The sequence below is a fragment of the Mauremys mutica genome, chromosome 1 (genome assembly GCF_020497125.1).
Source record: "Mauremys mutica isolate MM-2020 ecotype Southern chromosome 1, ASM2049712v1, whole genome shotgun sequence".
Lineage (NCBI taxonomy): Eukaryota > Metazoa > Chordata > Testudines > Geoemydidae > Mauremys > Mauremys mutica.
In genome coordinates, this window is record NC_059072.1 from 235,991,048 (window position 1) to 236,008,399 (window position 17,352).

Genomic DNA, 17,352 nt, shown 5'->3' on the forward strand with positions numbered 1-17,352 from the left:
AACTCAGGACAGTTTTGAATTGATGTAAGGTAGTGTTAAATCTATGGTGTCCATTTGAAAATGTTGAGCTGTTCTAAAGTGTTCATTCTAGAATTCTGATCTCCAGTCACGTTAGGATAAGCGCTCTGCAATTTTTTTTTAAAACAATGAATGACTATCCATGGTAATATGGACATAGTGCATAGTTTAGAACCCAAATTGTTCCAGTCAGCATGGGTTAGTATGATGCTTCGAGTAAGCTGGTGTTAGAAATGCAAAACTAATCAGAGTCTTATTTTTTTAGTTCATTTTATTCTAAGTTGAAAGACAAATAGCAAATGTGGCATGCTTTATTTCTAAAATCTAATAACTATGGTATAGTGGGTGAAAAAAATAGCAAAACAACTTTTCATAACATCTCCAAGGAAGGATTTGGAATCCGATTTGTTCAGATGAAGTCTGGATGCTCAGAGTTGAATGGCTGCTATCTTTTTTGTAAATATCCTTTGTAGAATTGGATTGAGTGTAATTTTTGTTAGGGTTTTCAATTTTGTTTTACTTATATTTCATTTATTTTAACTGTTGCCACATACTTGTCTCTGTACTGTACAAAGATTATAAATTGCAGAACTGCTCAGTGCTGGACTATTTTGGTCAATGCCAAAAGGAATGTAAATGAATGTGCAAGGGATCATTGTCCTCAATGAAAGAACTGATATCCTAATTCTTCCTGTGTGTTGTGGATGCACAGTACAATAAGAACATTTGGATGAGGGATTTTTTATGTTACTCACATAAAGATTTATCAAATTTGTGAAACCTTCAACCTACATTGCTTGTTTGATATTGGGTTATTCTGAAAAAAAGAAATGATTTTTTTTTTGCTACTACACATGGTGTCTACTGTAGAGGGAAAATGTTCTGTGGTTTTAACGTTTGCATTGAAGACATTTAGTTAGGACTATGACCTTTCATAAAAATGAATAGAAGGAGAAAAGAAGGGAATATGTGTTGTGAATATGTGGATACCCCATAGCTAATTCTGTGGCTGGTGAACTAAAATTATCTCTTTTGCCTTTTAGGTTTTCTAAGTACTGGAGACCAAGCTGCAAAAGGCAATTATGGATTGCTTGACCAAATCCAAGCTTTACGATGGATTGAAGAAAATATTGGATCCTTTGGAGGAGACCCAAAAAGAGTTACTATTTTTGGATCCGGAGCAGGAGCATCCTGTGTTAGTCTGTTAACACTATCTCACTATTCAGAAGGTAACAATCCTCTTGGTAAAATAAAAGTAAAAAGAGACCCTTTAAAACCTAGTGCAATTTTTTTAAAACTGAAATGCAAGGCAATTGACACCATCAAGTAGAAACTCAGAATTATATACCAACAACTTAAATGAAATACATAGTGGTCAGTATTCCAGCTGATTCTTAGTAAACCTACATTATGCTTTTTACTATGGCATGAAATCAAAAATAAAACTTAAATTATAAATTTACATTTAAAAGTGCTCCCCAGGAAATCTAAACTGTCTGGTCTATATTAAAATTTTCCATTTTCTTTTCCATCAATTGTCTGTCCTACTTGAACTAAAATGGGGCAGTGAGCCTTCTTTTTTTATTTGTAAGATGCCTGCCTGTGCACATCAGGCATACATTTTAATGTCTTAACACAATGCAATTTTGTACAAAAAAGAGTAAGCCTCACATATATAGAGTCTCATCCTGCATTCCATATGCACGTAAACCTCCTACGGGGCTGTAATAAAAGTTTGAGCTGCAAGGCTTTTAGCCCCTGTATAAAAATGCACTAATGTACAATGCAGGTATTGAATAGCTCTACAGAAAGATTCCAGTAAGTATGATCAATAATACTGTACAAAAAAATTAGAAAAAGCCCACAGTTCTCTAAAATCTTTGATCTGTTTCTGCCTCCTTGCTCCTCCCCCTGCTTCAACACACAGAGGGATCTATAGGATAAAACTATCTAGCAGGGGATAATTATAGCAGATATTATAGCAAGCATGCTTTATTTGAAAGTACTTAAAATTATTGCACATATTGGTACAAATAGGGCATAATGAGTAAAACTGGGCTATAAACTATGCCAAAAGCAAACAGATGGAGTGATGAAAATCTTTGCTGATCACAGCCTTGACATTCTGTAATTTGTGCAGTAAGTAATAATCATCAGGTGTATTATTCACAGTCAGTTTTCACCAGATATGCTTCTGGGTACTTGGAGCTAACTTCTGTCTTAGTCATTTCTATTTCACAAATCATCCACAGTATGTAAGTGCTTTGTAGTCTGTATACACACTTTGGCCAAGACATTTTAGGTTGGATACTCAAATAGGACATTTCAGTGTTCCCACCAGCAAACTAAGCAACCCAGCTAAGCAAACAGAAAAACTTACGGGGAAGATTCACTGGTATGCTTCAACTACTTTGCTACACTCTGATGGCACACAGCAGCATTAAATCCAGGTCTCTGGTTGCTCTGCACATCGGAGAATAGCAAAGCAACCAGAATGCACCAGGTGAATCTGGCCCAGTATTTTCAAATCCTTTCAGAAAAATGCAAATATATTCTAATTTATCAGAATAGTCAATGATAGCAGGAAAATATATGTAAGCAGGTAATGGAAAATGATGTCAGTGCAGAAGGATCCTGGAAATCAAGCCTATTAAACTGTTTTTAGCTGAGCATATTTTTTTTCAAATTATATGATGCCTTTATTCTGTGAAAGGGAAAAAAAAGAGTGCATAATTTTCCTTTGACCTTTAAACTAGTGAAGAGCATATTTATGTGAGTCATTTACATGCAGAAGAGAATATGATTGTTTGTAACTGGCACTCCTTCAAAGATTAAAAATGTTAAAGAACTACCACTGTGCTAAAACTGGGGTATTTTTGTTAAAAGTGTAGGGTTATTGTGAAAAATATATTTTGTCCTTGAAATACTAACCTAAAACTTTCATGCTTTATATGTATGACCATCAAGAACCAGGGAGATTTTATCTAGAAGTCTATTAAGAGCTACAGTGAAAAGGAAGAGATTTAAATTAAATTAAATTTAAAAAGTTAAATCAGTGGAAATAGAACTGAAATACAGGAATCTGCATCCTTTCAGTATCATACAATCAAAGTATTCTTTGCTTAGTAAAAGCAGCATTTTTATATGTAATTTCATTTGCATTTAAACAATTTGCACCTGCAGGTTTATTCCAAAAGGCAATCATACAGAGTGGAACAGCCCTGTCCAGCTGGGCAGTGAACTACCAGCCTGCCAAATACACTCGGATATTGGCAGATAAAGTGGGCTGCGACATGCTGGATACCACCGACTTAGTTGAATGCCTTCGTAATAAGAACTACAAAGAACTCATTCAGCAGACCATCACTCCAGCCACGTACCACATTGCCTTTGGGCCTGTGATTGATGGGGATGTGATTCCAGATGACCCTCAGATTCTAATGGAGCAGGGAGAGTTCCTTAACTATGACATAATGCTAGGTGTGAACCAAGGGGAAGGCTTAAAATTTGTGGATGGCATTGTGGACAACGAAGATGGCGTTTCCCCAAATGACTTTGACTTTTCCGTCTCCAATTTTGTGGACAATCTGTATGGCTATCCAGAAGGGAAGGATACACTCCGGGAGACCATTAAATTCATGTACACCGACTGGGCAGATAAGGAAAACCCTGAAACACGAAGGAAGACCCTGGTAGCTCTGTTTACTGACCACCAGTGGGTTGCCCCAGCTGTTGCTACAGCTGACCTGCATGCCCAGTATGGCTCTCCAACATATTTCTATGCATTTTATCACCACTGCCAAAGTGAAATGAAACCAAGCTGGGCTGATTCAGCGCATGGTGATGAAGTTCCTTATGTGTTTGGCATTCCCATGATTGGTCCCACCGAATTGTTCAACTGCAACTTCTCCAAAAATGACGTCATGCTCAGTGCAGTAGTTATGACATACTGGACAAATTTCGCCAAAACTGGGTATGTTTTGCATCTTATAGCCTTTTTCAATCCTATGATTGTTCTGAAATACTGAAGTATTCCACTGTAATGGTCCCAAATGATGCATCTTACAATAGAGTTACAGCACTAATTGGAATCACTAATGCAGAATACTGCTGTAAAAAGGGCTTATTTATATTAAATATATGTTTAAACTAATATTTTCTCTATTAAACTAGTTATATGTGAAGAATGATGCATTGTACTTTCCATTAAAGTGGGGCAATTAGTAAAAAGGTAAATGTCCTTGAAGTCAAAAGAGCTCAGCAACATGCTGCAGATCAGAGGAATTGTCTTTTTTACTGCAAGAAGAAATTGTGACGTAGATCATACTTATTCACTAAGAAATTCTCTAGTTTTTCATAAAGGGAAGGGAACATATTGGAGAAGTGGGTCAGGAAGATGTCCATTGGGAAGATTTTTCTCTTTGGGAGTCAGAAATGGAATAAAAGTTATTTTACTAGAAACTAGTAATCAAGAAAAGTCTCACACAAATCTGTTTAGGTGGGGGGAAGGATTTTAAAAAGGCTGGTTACTAGAACATAGAAAGGCATCAATGTTGTGCAGATATTACATACATAAACACTGAAGAAAGGACCTTCAAAGCAACTTAATCTAAGAGGCTATTAATAAATCCTGTGTACTAAGCCTTCTTCCTGTAGCATTCTTTTAAAGAATATTTCAGTATTTTAGTTAAAAAACAAAGGCTGTTTTTGTTAACTTTTACTCTTTGGTACTAAATTAAAATATAGCTACTCATAGCACTGTAAATCTTTCCAATGAACATTCAGGATTGGTTTCCTGAAACTGCAACTCTACTGCAGTGCAGTGAACAGTCTGCAGCAATATAGGAAAGGTTCATCAGAGATGCCTAGTGTTCTAACACTCAGTGGCTTAGCAGCACTGACGGTCTTTAATGAATCCAAATGACATTCTGGGGAAAGCAATTTTTGCAGTCTTAATGTGGAGCATGAACTGAGTAAAAAATAAAATGCTTCATACAGGTCGCTTTGCTGCCTAAGACAAGAGAAAACCTTTTGTAGCAGTGTTCACTAGACAAACAGGTGTTTTTGTATGTGTGGATTGTGTAGTATTGTGGTGACAGTGAATAGGTGATACAATATTTAAGGTGTATCTGGCAACAATATATGGCAACAAGAAGGTTGGACTGCTCAGGGGAAAACTGACTTAACTGACTGTGTAATCTATATGATGGTGCGCTATACTGACTGCTGCATTGCATGAACTTCTGGCAGGGCTCATAGACAGATTTTTTCGATGATTAGATTTTTATTAGTGTGGATAAAACAGCTCACATACATCTAAGGATTCAGACCCGTAGAAAAATCCTTCAGGGGAATTATTATGTAGGATGTCAAGACCTTCTCTGTGTAGTTATTATTTATAATTATATTATTATTATTTCCATAGAATGCAAACAAGTCAGACTTTTGTGTTTATTTAAGCCTTAGAAGAGCTCTTCACTGCTCCATCTGTCACCATTACTCATAATTTCAAGCAGTTCCTACGCACTGCTGCTGGAGAGCTGATTTTAGCAGAATATGCATACCATTGCCCAGTCCTCCGGCTGTGGACTTACATTCATACTGTACCTCCTAAAGACTGCAGCAATGCTTCGGAAGGGTCATTAATCATTTCCAAAGCACCCAACTGATAATATGCTTAGTAAATGGAAATGAGACTGAAATACAAGATCTATTCCATTGTGGATTCTCTCCTTTACAAGCAGTCTGAAAAATGGATTATAAGTGAGCCCTGTACTATAAAATTCCAGGTGTCCTGCAGAAGGGGAACTTCTTTCTTTTGTTTTAACAGAAACCCCAGTGTTACTCCATAGACTCCATCTTTTAGAACAAGAAATTCCCTGGCGGGTAAATGGAATCTTAAGCTCTATGACTATATTTTCTCTGCACCTCCAACACATCCAACTGAAATGAAAAGGAGAATTTCCTGTGGCAGGGGAAAATAGCATCTTGTAGGCTATAAAACCTCAAACTGAGATTATATAGGGACCTATTTTAGGTAACTAGTCTCCTACCCACCCTCCCACATACAATTTGGATTCCAGGTGTGCAATCAGGCCTAATACATCAGAAGCACCTTATATGTTTCAGATTTTTCTTTTTCAGTCACTGTTTTCCTGCTTTATCCTGATATTATTTGGCTGCTTTGTTTTTGTGCCCATGGCAATAAATATTGAAAATCTATTCACTGTGAGACTATAACACTGCAGGTTTCTCTATAGCTGAACCATAAACATTAAAACTGCAGCCTGTTTGAAAAAAAATACTTCTGACACTCCTTCCAGTCCTGGAAGACTCTCACACTGAGGCAGTATCTAGTACCTTACTGTACAATTACTGCTCAGTTAGTGCAGAGCTCAGAAGGGCTGTGCTGAGCTTCTAATTGACACACACCACCTGCTGCTTAAAACACACACACACACTGTTTAATGGGTCTACTGCCAAGGCTAGGTTTGGAGGGCAGGTCAATACTGTAAAATCACTAGGTGTCAAAGGCACAGCGAAAGGCACTGTACTTTTATTGTGTTTTACTTTGAAGTCAGTAACTGAAGCTAGAAAACAAAAAGTGAGAAATAAAGTGACTGTTTAGTGTTGAATGACTCATGCTTGAAATGAACACTTGGAAATTGCAATTTTCTGATGGTCCATTTCCCTTTCAGTGCTAAGACTATAGTTTTTAGCCTTCATTCATCATCATCTTGGCCTCTGAATCTACTCACCAAAGCGCTCTCTTACTAAAGACATCCCTTAAAAATAGTGGGGGGGGGGCGGAAAATGCATTGTGGAATATATGCAAGAAGCTTTGTTTGGGGGATCACAATTAAATATTATGTTAACTAACTTACACAGTATAATATATATATATATATATGATAACTGTTTGCATGAGGTTTTCTTTAAGATCTGCTTTTATGGCTTCATCCTTCTGTCCTTGTACAATCAAAATTCCAATTTTACATGTTAAAGGAATCGGTCATATCATTCAGGCTTTATCACATCCTCCCACTGTAAGAACAGTGGGAGTGGGATAGAAGGCAAAGGAATTGTTGTAAGGTGATCTTGTCATAGTCTACACCTTTATTTCCCTCTCTGTGGTCCACCATAGAACACCTACTTTCATGCTTCTGGCTCCTCAGCCATCACCTCTCTTGAGTGGAGACACGCATCTCCCTCCCTCCTGACCAGGTACTTCCAGGCTACTCAGTTCCCTCACTACACTGTGAATTCCCTAGTAAGTCAAACTGCTTAAGCAGATCTGCTTTGCCTTCTCCTCAGAGCCTATACACACTGTAATGGCCCATGGTTAAGTTACCGCACAGCTCTTTCTAAGCAAGCACTTTTATTCTTAAGTTAAAAGCAATACAGAGAAAAAATGAAAAGAAATACAGCAACCTACACACATCTAATAAGCATACCAAAGATCACTCCAACTCCAACAGGGACTGTGGTCAGTAAACAGTCTTCAATCCCCCTACCCCACACAGGGATTTTTCTGTGGCTACAATTTCATAACACGTTTTGCTCAAGAATACTAATGAACAAGAACACTAATGAAAAAATTTAGTGCCTCCTTGTAGATGAGTGGACTCACCCCTGCGGCGCCTCCTGCTGGTGACTTCTGGGAATTAGCTCGATTCAGCTTTGGAGTGCCCTCTGCAGGCTGGTGATCCACTTGTCCTCTGGCCCCTGTGTCCCTCCATGGACCTGGTGCCCTTTTACCTGGGGATTTTCTGAATGTTGAAATTGTACTTAGAAGTTGTGCCTGAAACCAGGGCTTGATTTGGTTTCTGAGAGGGACGTTGTTCCTTTCCTGGGGAAAGGGAACCATTCTACTCACCTCTGGGAAGGCCTCAGCTGGAGTACCATGTCCAGTTTAGGTCATTAGAAAAGATGTAGAGAAACTGGAAAGGATCCAGAGGTGAGCAACAAAGATGATCAAAGGGATGGAATGGAAGCTATACAAGCAAAGGCTGAAGGAACTGGGTATGTTTAGTTTAGAAAAGAGGAGATTAAGAAGGAATATGATAGTGGTCTTCCAATACTTGAAAGGCTGCTACAGAAAAGTTGGGGAAAAGTTGTTCTCTTTTGCTACAGGGGGCAGGATAACTGGTTATGAGTTCAGACTACAGCATAGCAGATTTAGATTAAATCTCATGGAAATCTTTCTAACTGTATGAAGAGTAAGACAATGGAAAAGACTGCCTTGGTAGCTCCTTTGCTGGAGGTTTTCAAAAGGAGGCTGGATAGCCCCCTCTGTGTTGGCGTCTTGGCAGGGGATTAGGCTAGATGATTCTGACCCTATGATTCTATGAAAGGAGGTGACCTTTCTCTGTAGTGAAGTTGGAAAGCTCAGTCAGCCCTGGGAAATGTAGGGGAAATTTGAAGTGGGATTTGACTGTAACATAGTTGGTTGGTCACAGGAGAGTGCCCTGGCAGGGGTGAGCCCTGCTACACAGGCCTAAGGGAAAAGACACTGATTTCCCTACTGAACACTTTGTGTAATAGGTCTCTGCAGAAAAATAGTAGTAAAATACTTTCCCTAAACCCTAAAAAATTTGAAACAAATGATAATTTGAATGAATAGATCTCTCTGTTTATAGGCAGAACTGGTAGTGATGCCTATTATTAAGGTGGCCTGACACTTTCCATTATAAGATCCTCAGATTTCAATTCCTTCTATCAATTATAGTTTATTTTGAATGCAAATCTTCACTATTTCTTACAGAAGATTTGTATATTGCTTGCCCTCTAATATGTTATTTCTCTCTTTGTTTGAAGATATTGGTTGATTCCAGGTCTGTGTTATTGAAATAAAGTACAATCACTATTGTTTTGGTTTCATAAATAGACACAATAGTTATCAGAAGTCAATATTATTAAGAGATTGCACGGGAAAAATCAGAAATGTAAAAAGTAAACTCTTTTACACACACCCACTTGCAGCAAAACTCATTGTTGAGAGGAAGTACACTCTCAAGGGTGCCTTTTGCCTTTCTATTAACAAAGAGAGTGCAGTATTTTTGCAGTGCATGTGCAATTGCAACAGTGGCACTGAACTTCAGTTGCAGAAATCCATTTTGTCATCCAGCAAAGTCACAAAGTGCCACAAAAGAATGAAACATATTTAGAATACAAAAGTGCCTGTCATAAGTTTATTATGATAAGTAACAGTTAACATATTCATGAAAACTGTTAGATAAAGGTTACAATTTGAGCAGCATTATGTAGAGCTCAGCGAGAGATGGGGATCCCTGCAGAATTCTCATTCTACTGGTGTTAATACCCAGAGACATTCAGTAGTGTTTCATTGTGACGCCTTCCGTTATCTTAACTGGCTGCCAGAGCTTCAACTTATGTGCAGGTGTTATTATTTTGCTCCTGAATCAGCCACCACATCATTGCAAAGACATTTATTTCATGACACTTGAGAAGCAAGCTGCATGTAGACACTTTGAAGAGCTGTGCATCAAGAACTATAGGCTGGGCATCACTGAGCTACCGTATATAACTGGGGCATAATGGCAGGAGTCACAGCTCACAAAGAAGGAAAGTGGAAGAGAGTGGTGGATGAATTCTCTGTGATTTCCCTCTCTGGAAAGGTCCACAGTTTGAGTCAGTGCCTCAAGGAAAATGGCTAGATGATACAAGATAGACTATTCCCAGATACTGACCTGAATGTACTTTGGTGGCAGACATTCACTTTGAGAACATTTCAGGTGTAGAGCAAATTTAGAGTGAAAACACTTAAAAATAAGCATCATTAGTAGAGAGCAAACACTGATCAATAATTATATTCTAGCAATTATAGGAAAAGAAAAATGGTGTCTAGGCTAAAGCACAAGATTGGGAACCAGGATTTCCCAGCTTTGTCACAGACTTTGTATGTAACTTTGAGCAAGTCACTTGGCCTGCCTGTGCCTCTTTCCCCACCGGGGATACTAATACTAACTTACCATTAACTCAGAGAGGTGTTGTAAACTAAAATTCATTGGAGTGTTCTGAGGGCTTGGCTGGAGAATGTATAGAAACACAGAAAAGCATTGTTCTTCTTTTATTACATTAATAGCTGCATTATTCAGGAAGCATTCTAGTAGTTTTCTTTGTTTCATAAAGACACGCATGAGTTTCCAGAATGTCTATAGGCCAAAAGGTCAATTGAAAGGCTAAAATTACAAAACAGGAAGTGGAAGGACAATGCCAAGTGAAAGGTCCAAAGTCAAGTGAATGGCTAATTGCCAGGTGAAGCCAACTATGCAGATCCATGAGCTATTCACATGTGTGATATTATGTCCCCCATCCAAGCCTATGGAATAGCTTCACAAAGGTTATTTCAGACTATTTTACAATATTGGCAAGAGTATCCTCATATCAACAGATCTTCCATCCCCAACCCATACTCCTTCACACTGGCATGTAAGGAGTTCCTATAGAGTGGGGCTCTACTCCCCTACACACTCTCCAACCCTTTGCATTCGGACTTGGGGGATGGTATAGGAGTTTTCCCTTTACTAAACACACAATCTAGCTCTTTGTGGTATGTGAAGGGGTGAGGGAAGGGATGGTTAGTGAAATCTAAAAACATGCCTGCTTAGCTGAGTGTTTTTTTTTTTATTTTTTAATCTTTGCTGTAACCATGGTCAGCATTCTGCAGTCACTTACACAATGATAACATTACCTCAGAAATGACACTATGAGGTAAAGTAGTCCATCTGGCTGGCATTTAGGCATTTTATGGGGAAAATCCTGGCTCATTTGAATTCAATGACAAAATTTCCATTAACTTCAGAGCGGTCAGGATTTCACTTTACAGTATTGTCACATAAAAATAATGTGTCTTCATTTACATACATAGAGGGTGGGATGGAGTGGAAGAATAATAGTAAATGTATCCAGCCCATGATCCTGATCCTGTGTTTCATGAAATTTTCATGAAGTGCTCTCATGTCCTTTGGGTTTAGTTCTTTGAGCACAACTAACTTGCATCCGTTGGCTTAATACCTATGCTACAGAACATGGCCCAGGATTTTTAGGGCTATGAATTGGAACAGCGTGTGCTTAAGAAAGAGGATAGAAAATATGACACTAATTTCCTGCTATAGCTGTTCCAGGCTTTTGAGTTTCTAATGGGGGGAAATGACTTGTGCTTTTATAATCTATGTAAGTTTATCCAGGTTTTAGAATTCTTGTCTTGTGTCCAAAAGTACTGTAGTAGATATATTGCATCAAGCCAATGCCTACTTGTCTGGATTTGCCAAATCCTCCTCTCTGTTCTTTGAGAACGAAAGGAATACTTTATTTCCTTTTCAAATACATGTTAGAATTCCTCAGAGTAGCAGCACATTGAAATCTCTGGCAGTATTGCCTGGAAAGGGAAAGCTCTACCTTAGTTTCAGACAAGGAGTAACAATATGGGATCAAATTGTGCTCGTAGATATTACTTAAAAGAATAAAATCTAAAAACGTCTGGAATACCCAACATATATCTTCAGCAGATGGCAGGCATGTGGTACAGAATAATATGCAAAAAACAAAACAAAATTAGATTAAGAATAATTTTTAAATTGTATTTTATTTGATTGAATTCAAGGGTAAATTCCCCCTGGTAAACAGGTGAATAGAAGCATCTTTAGATTATTAAAGCTAAATGCCAGTGTAGATCTAGCACTAAGGAATAACAGTTTTTGAACAACAAAAGAACCGTGGGAATATTTAATTATCTCATGGGCATTTAAAAAAAGAAAACAAAAATGCTTTTAAAACTGTAATATTGGATGAGGGAATTCCTGGAACATAGATAAGAGCACATTAGAAGAAAAAGAGAAAGATTACATTGATTTTTGAAAAGGATAAACTAATACATATGGGAATGGAGAAAAGAAATGTCAGTATATTGCATAGAAGATACATTATATACTTTAGTATGATATATTATAAAGCACAGACAATATTCTTTGCCCTATGAAGGCTGAATCCCCGCCCCCCAAAAAATGGAATACCTAACTAGATGTTATACTTAGATATAGCGTTCATGTTTCAAAGGAAGTAACATGCATGTTATTGCTAAAGGGTTTGTGCAGATTCAACTTATTATTGTTTTTGGTTATTTTAATTTTAATTTCCCCCTGCTAATTTAAAGGCAGATATTTCATTTTTTAAAAGTCAAATATGAACAGATTTATACTGAATGGTCAATATATTTTTAAAGTTTTTGTTAATATCAGATGATCTTAAAAATATAACACTGGAAAGATGGTAGAAATACAATTTAAATGTTGGGCTGATCAGATTTAATATTGTCCCCTTAGGGATTAGCTCAGAGCTCCTGTAAAAGTAGTTGAACTAGTAGTGATTTCCCTCCCCGCCCCTACCCTAAGAAGTTTGGATAGGGTCAAAGCCTGCGATGCTATATTTAGTAGTGTTTAACACACTGTACTCACAAATAGTAATTCCTTAATGCAAATGATTGAAAGATTTGCCTCATGTCAATACAAAGCTTTTCCCTCACGTGTTTGGTGAAAAGGAGGGCTAATAGTAGCATAAAGCAATGAATATATATAAATAATTAGTTTTTTTTCTCAGTTATGTGTTAGTCCTATGTCACAATGGTTTGAAGTTAATATATGCCAACATTATTAATTGTTATGTACCATATACATTATTACTATATACCAAATTAAAAGCAGTAGACAGATCCTTAGCTGATACATCTTTGTGATAGTTCCATTGCAGCCGGAGTCTGGTTGCCATTAACAATTAATCTTTAACAACTACACAGTTCTAACTGATACCCTGAAGTGAAAGTCAAATCTTGAGACATCCTGAGCACCTACAACTGCCACTGCTGCAGGTGCTCAGTACCTCTCAAAAATTCATCTTTAGTGCCTAATCCTTGAAGCCAGTGCCAAAACTTCAGCTGATTTCACAGGGAGTAAGATCAGGTCCTATTTTCTATTCTGTATATAGGGAACTACTGTAATATCTCATATTTTCTGTTTAGTAAATGTTTTCGGGGTTTTTTAATGGCATCGCTGCAGGGTTACATTTAGCTAACTGTTAATTATTGTCAGATAAAACAGAGTTCATTTCTTGATTGAGTGTAATATTTTTTTTTTTACTGTTGTAGAGATCCAAACCAGCCTGTTCCACAGGACACAAAGTTCATCCATACAAAACCCAACCGTTTTGAAGAAGTGGCCTGGTCTAAGTATAACCCTAAAGACCAGCTCTATCTGCACATTGGCCTGAAACCCCGAGTTCGGGATCACTATCGAGCAACAAAAGTTGCCTTCTGGTTGGAACTTGTACCACACTTGCACAACTTAAATGAAATATTTCAATATGTTTCCACAACAACTAAGGTGCCACCTCCTGATATGACCTCATTTCCTTATGTCACCAGACGTTCCCCTGGAAAGTTGTGGCCAGCGACAAAACGCCCAGCAATGACACCAGCCAACAATCCTAAACATTCAAAGGACACCCACAAAACAGCCCCAGAGGATACAACTGTCCTGATAGAAAACAAGCGAGATTACTCCACAGAGCTGAGTGTCACCATCGCAGTGGGGGCATCCTTGTTATTCCTCAATATTTTAGCTTTTGCTGCATTGTATTACAAGAAAGACAAGCGACGTCACGAGACACACAGGCGCCCCAGCCCCCAGAGGAACACAACCAATGATATAGCGCACATACAAAATGAAGAGATTATGTCATTGCAGATGAAACAGCTAGAGCATGACCACGAGTGTGAATCGCTGCAGGCACACGACACTCTGAGACTAACCTGCCCACCTGACTACACCCTTACTTTGAGGAGGTCCCCAGATGACATTCCGCTAATGACACCCAACACCATAACCATGATTCCAAATACATTAACAGGAATGCAACCTTTGCATACTTTCAACACCTTCAGTGGAGGACAAAACAGTACTAATTTACCCCATGGACATTCCACCACTAGGGTATAGCTCTGCCATTTCCCCCTCTTACTCCACAAGCCACTTGGAAGAAAAAGAAGTAGAGGAAAGAGCATTCACCATTGAACAACTTGTTAAAAAACAACAACAAAAAGTAAACACGAAGGGCAGTCCTTATTTTCTTACTGATCCTTCCCATAGAAACTCTCTGATATTAAAGATCAGCTTCAAACCCTGTGAAATGTGAAACATGTATATTGCTGTTATGATACTGCTTTAAGATCTCAGCCGCTTTGATTGAAAGTTGATGCCAGAAGAAATCACTTGAAAAGATGTTTTGAGAGTAACAAACAGAAGCAGAATCTTCTGGAACACAGAGCCAGTGACTGTACAGTTTTTTTTAATATATGAAATTAAAAAAAACAAAAAAAACCACACCAGTTCTTTATGTGCCATACCATGAATGGCCCTTGTTAAAACAAAGACATCACCATGGGCTTTTATCCAGCATAAGAAGCTGTAACCATAAGGGGGAAATAGGATTTTATTATTAAAAATAAGAGGACTATGCAGTAAAATACGTATAGTTCTGTGCAAAGAGATGACTTGCCAGCCTGAACTATATTTAAAGAAACTTTGTAAAAAGTGTATATAGCTGTGAGTTTAAAAAAATAAGCTTTTATTGACGTTTTCAGTTTGAAAAGAACTTTTAGAAATTGTGCTTTCAGTTGTGACCTATGTGTATATACATTAGTCATATCACCTCTGTTTCCTCCAGACCAAAAGGAGGATTTTCTTCTTAATTACTAGTGGTGAACAAAGACATGAGGTTTTTCTAACATGTTTCATTTATAGGAGGACATGGTGTTATACACAGAATACAGTTGTCTGTGTGACCTGCGTATTTTCCCTTACAGGTTACAGACGTGCATGTTAAAGCATTCTTAGGAGACAGTTGTTTTTTAGATTTTTTTCTTTTCTTTTCCTTTTATTTTTGTGTTAGCCTTCATTAAATTGCAACACAGAGATGGATCAGAAAATGGAAATCACGATTATTGTTTTAAGCTTGTTGAATTGAGCAAAGAAACAACAATACAATGAGTCCAGTTTTGTAGTTCTTGGTTATTTTAATACATTAGGAAGACTTGCTTCACAATCTAGTGCCCTGACAAACGCAAAGAAAACCTGCCTCTTGGTCAGTCTTTTATGAGGAAATCTAACTCTATATTCACCAGCAGCTGCAGAAGAGCTTTTGCTGAGGAAGCACCCATTCAGCTTTGCCAAACAGAGGAAAAATGAAATTTGACAGAGGAAAGGGGGTGGTGTGGTTTGTTTGGTTTTTTAAAAGTGGAAAGGTCATGACTGATCAGTATGAAAAGAGCTTTTTCACCCAGTATCCCGTTATTGTGATCAAGAGTGCACCTGTCTGAAAACTCTATTTTTGCTGGTTAATTATATAGCAGTGACAAAACCAATCAATATTGTTGAGAGCTAAAGAGAGGGGTCTAAAAGTGCTCTGTGTGAATTTATATGAAAATTCTGGACAGCTTCATTGTCAGTAAAAGGTTAAATTATTATTCTCCCCTGCCCTCCCTTAATTCGGGAACTAAGGGCAAAACAGATCCATCACACAAGGGGCTCAGCAGTTTCATTTAAACAGCTGATTCAAGTGTGAAAAGCTAGGCATGAGTTATTAACTGATGAAGGTTGTTTATATTTTGTCTTTAGAAAGTGACTGCATCATCAAGAGATAGTAACCAAAGATATTTGAACAAAGTTGCTCTGCACTTGAACATGACTATCCCAGATGTATTTTGTATTTTTATTTCAGTACCAAACTGGGCACGGCACCATCATATTGTCTGTCCCATACAGAACCTAACACAAGATGCCTTCTACCTTTGTGATAAAACACTTTGGAATAGCCAGCCCATGAAATGATATTGTAGACAATGATATCAAAATCTGTGGGCTCTGCACAACTCCTTGCTGTGTGTGCATGGCAGAGAAGTGGGTTCTGAGAGAAATGAAAAGAGATTTAATACAGTAAAAGTGCATCATATGACCTATCATGTTTTATACGTAAGAAGACAGATATGTTATACAGATTAGAAAGTGTTGAAGCAACAGTCCCAATCTGCATCAAGTAGCAAATGGAAAAATTTCTTCTTCACTGATCCATCCCATAATGTTTATTAAAGCTGACTCTTTACCAGGCCATTTCCACAACCTATGTATTGCCTCAGCTGAGATGCAGTAGTTCATGACTCTAAAAAAAGGCAGTGATGCTTGGCATCATAACCAGTTGGGTATATTTGTAATGTGAATTACAGTATTTGTTTAGTACTTCCAATTGTCTTCTGCTAGCAATATGTACAGTAATGTGTCAGGCTTGTGACATTTGGGTAAAAAAGTTCCTGTAAGTGAATGATTTTAGCTTTTAAAAATAATTATGATCAAGTCAATTTAATAATTTTATACATCTGAATTGATGTATGATTCATAAATGGACAAGATGTATAGAATCTTCATAGAATTCTATAATAATGATAACAAAATACACTTGGCAAAGAAAAGAAAACAAGAACTTTCCCAGGCTTATAGTCTTGACCTTAAGAGGCACGCAGGGTTTAATGGTTTCTCTTGTTATTGTTTTGCAATTTTTTGTTTTTGCCTTAAGTAATGATAGAAGATATATATGGCTGGACACATATGTATAAACTTTTCAGCAGCATTTTTAATAATAAAATATCACAGTATTTTCTAATGTTTTGTGCAAAGAATTATGTGTTCATCCCATTTTTCTTAGAAGAAAAGTATTTTTTTAAATCTCCTTTTAATGATCCAGTGTATATGATGCCTTGCTATACAGTATAACAGTATTGAATTAGCAGAGGTTGCATTTTCAAGATACTGAGTTGGCATGGCTATTAAATATGTATAAGCCTGTTGCTCAGGTGAGTGAACACCTGCTTTGACGGTCAGATGATGAAGATATTCTGGAAGAGAAAGCTCCATGTGTTTATCTCTATGCTCTATGGATCCCACTGAACTCTGTTTTGTGTATGTTTAACATTCTCACAGATCAAAGTATTCTAAGGGAATGCATAACTGAACTGCCTCCCATGTAAATTTAAAGTTTAACATGAAAAAAATTGTCTCCCAGATTAGGAATTAAGATAAAACTATCTGTATTAATTATTATTGCCTCTGTGTCTACATTGCAATCAGATTGCAGCACGTGTAGACATAGCTGAGCTAGCTTTGATCTAGCTAGTTCAAATAACAATAGCAATAAAACCATGGCAGCACATTCTATACAGGCCTACCCGGTACCCTAGGTATGTGCTCAAGCATCTAACCCATACTGCTA

The 17,352-nt window shown here is 37.5% G+C and overlaps 1 protein-coding gene across 2 annotated transcripts in view; it reads left to right on the forward strand.

Moving 5' to 3' along the window:
* Nucleotides 1–16,728, forward strand: part of NLGN4X (neuroligin 4 X-linked) — a 296,593-nt gene extending 279,865 nt beyond the window's left edge. For both annotated transcript variants that reach the window (XM_045001047.1, XM_045001054.1), the window contains exons 4-6: nt 1,062–1,247; nt 3,202–3,991; nt 13,181–16,728. In XM_045001047.1, the coding sequence (XP_044856982.1) occupies nt 1,062–1,247; nt 3,202–3,991; nt 13,181–14,030 (1,826 nt within the window). In that variant the 3' untranslated portion in view covers nt 14,031–16,728. The remainder of the gene's footprint in view (nt 1–1,061; nt 1,248–3,201; nt 3,992–13,180) is intronic.
* The last annotated feature ends 624 nt before the right edge of the window (nt 16,729–17,352 follow it).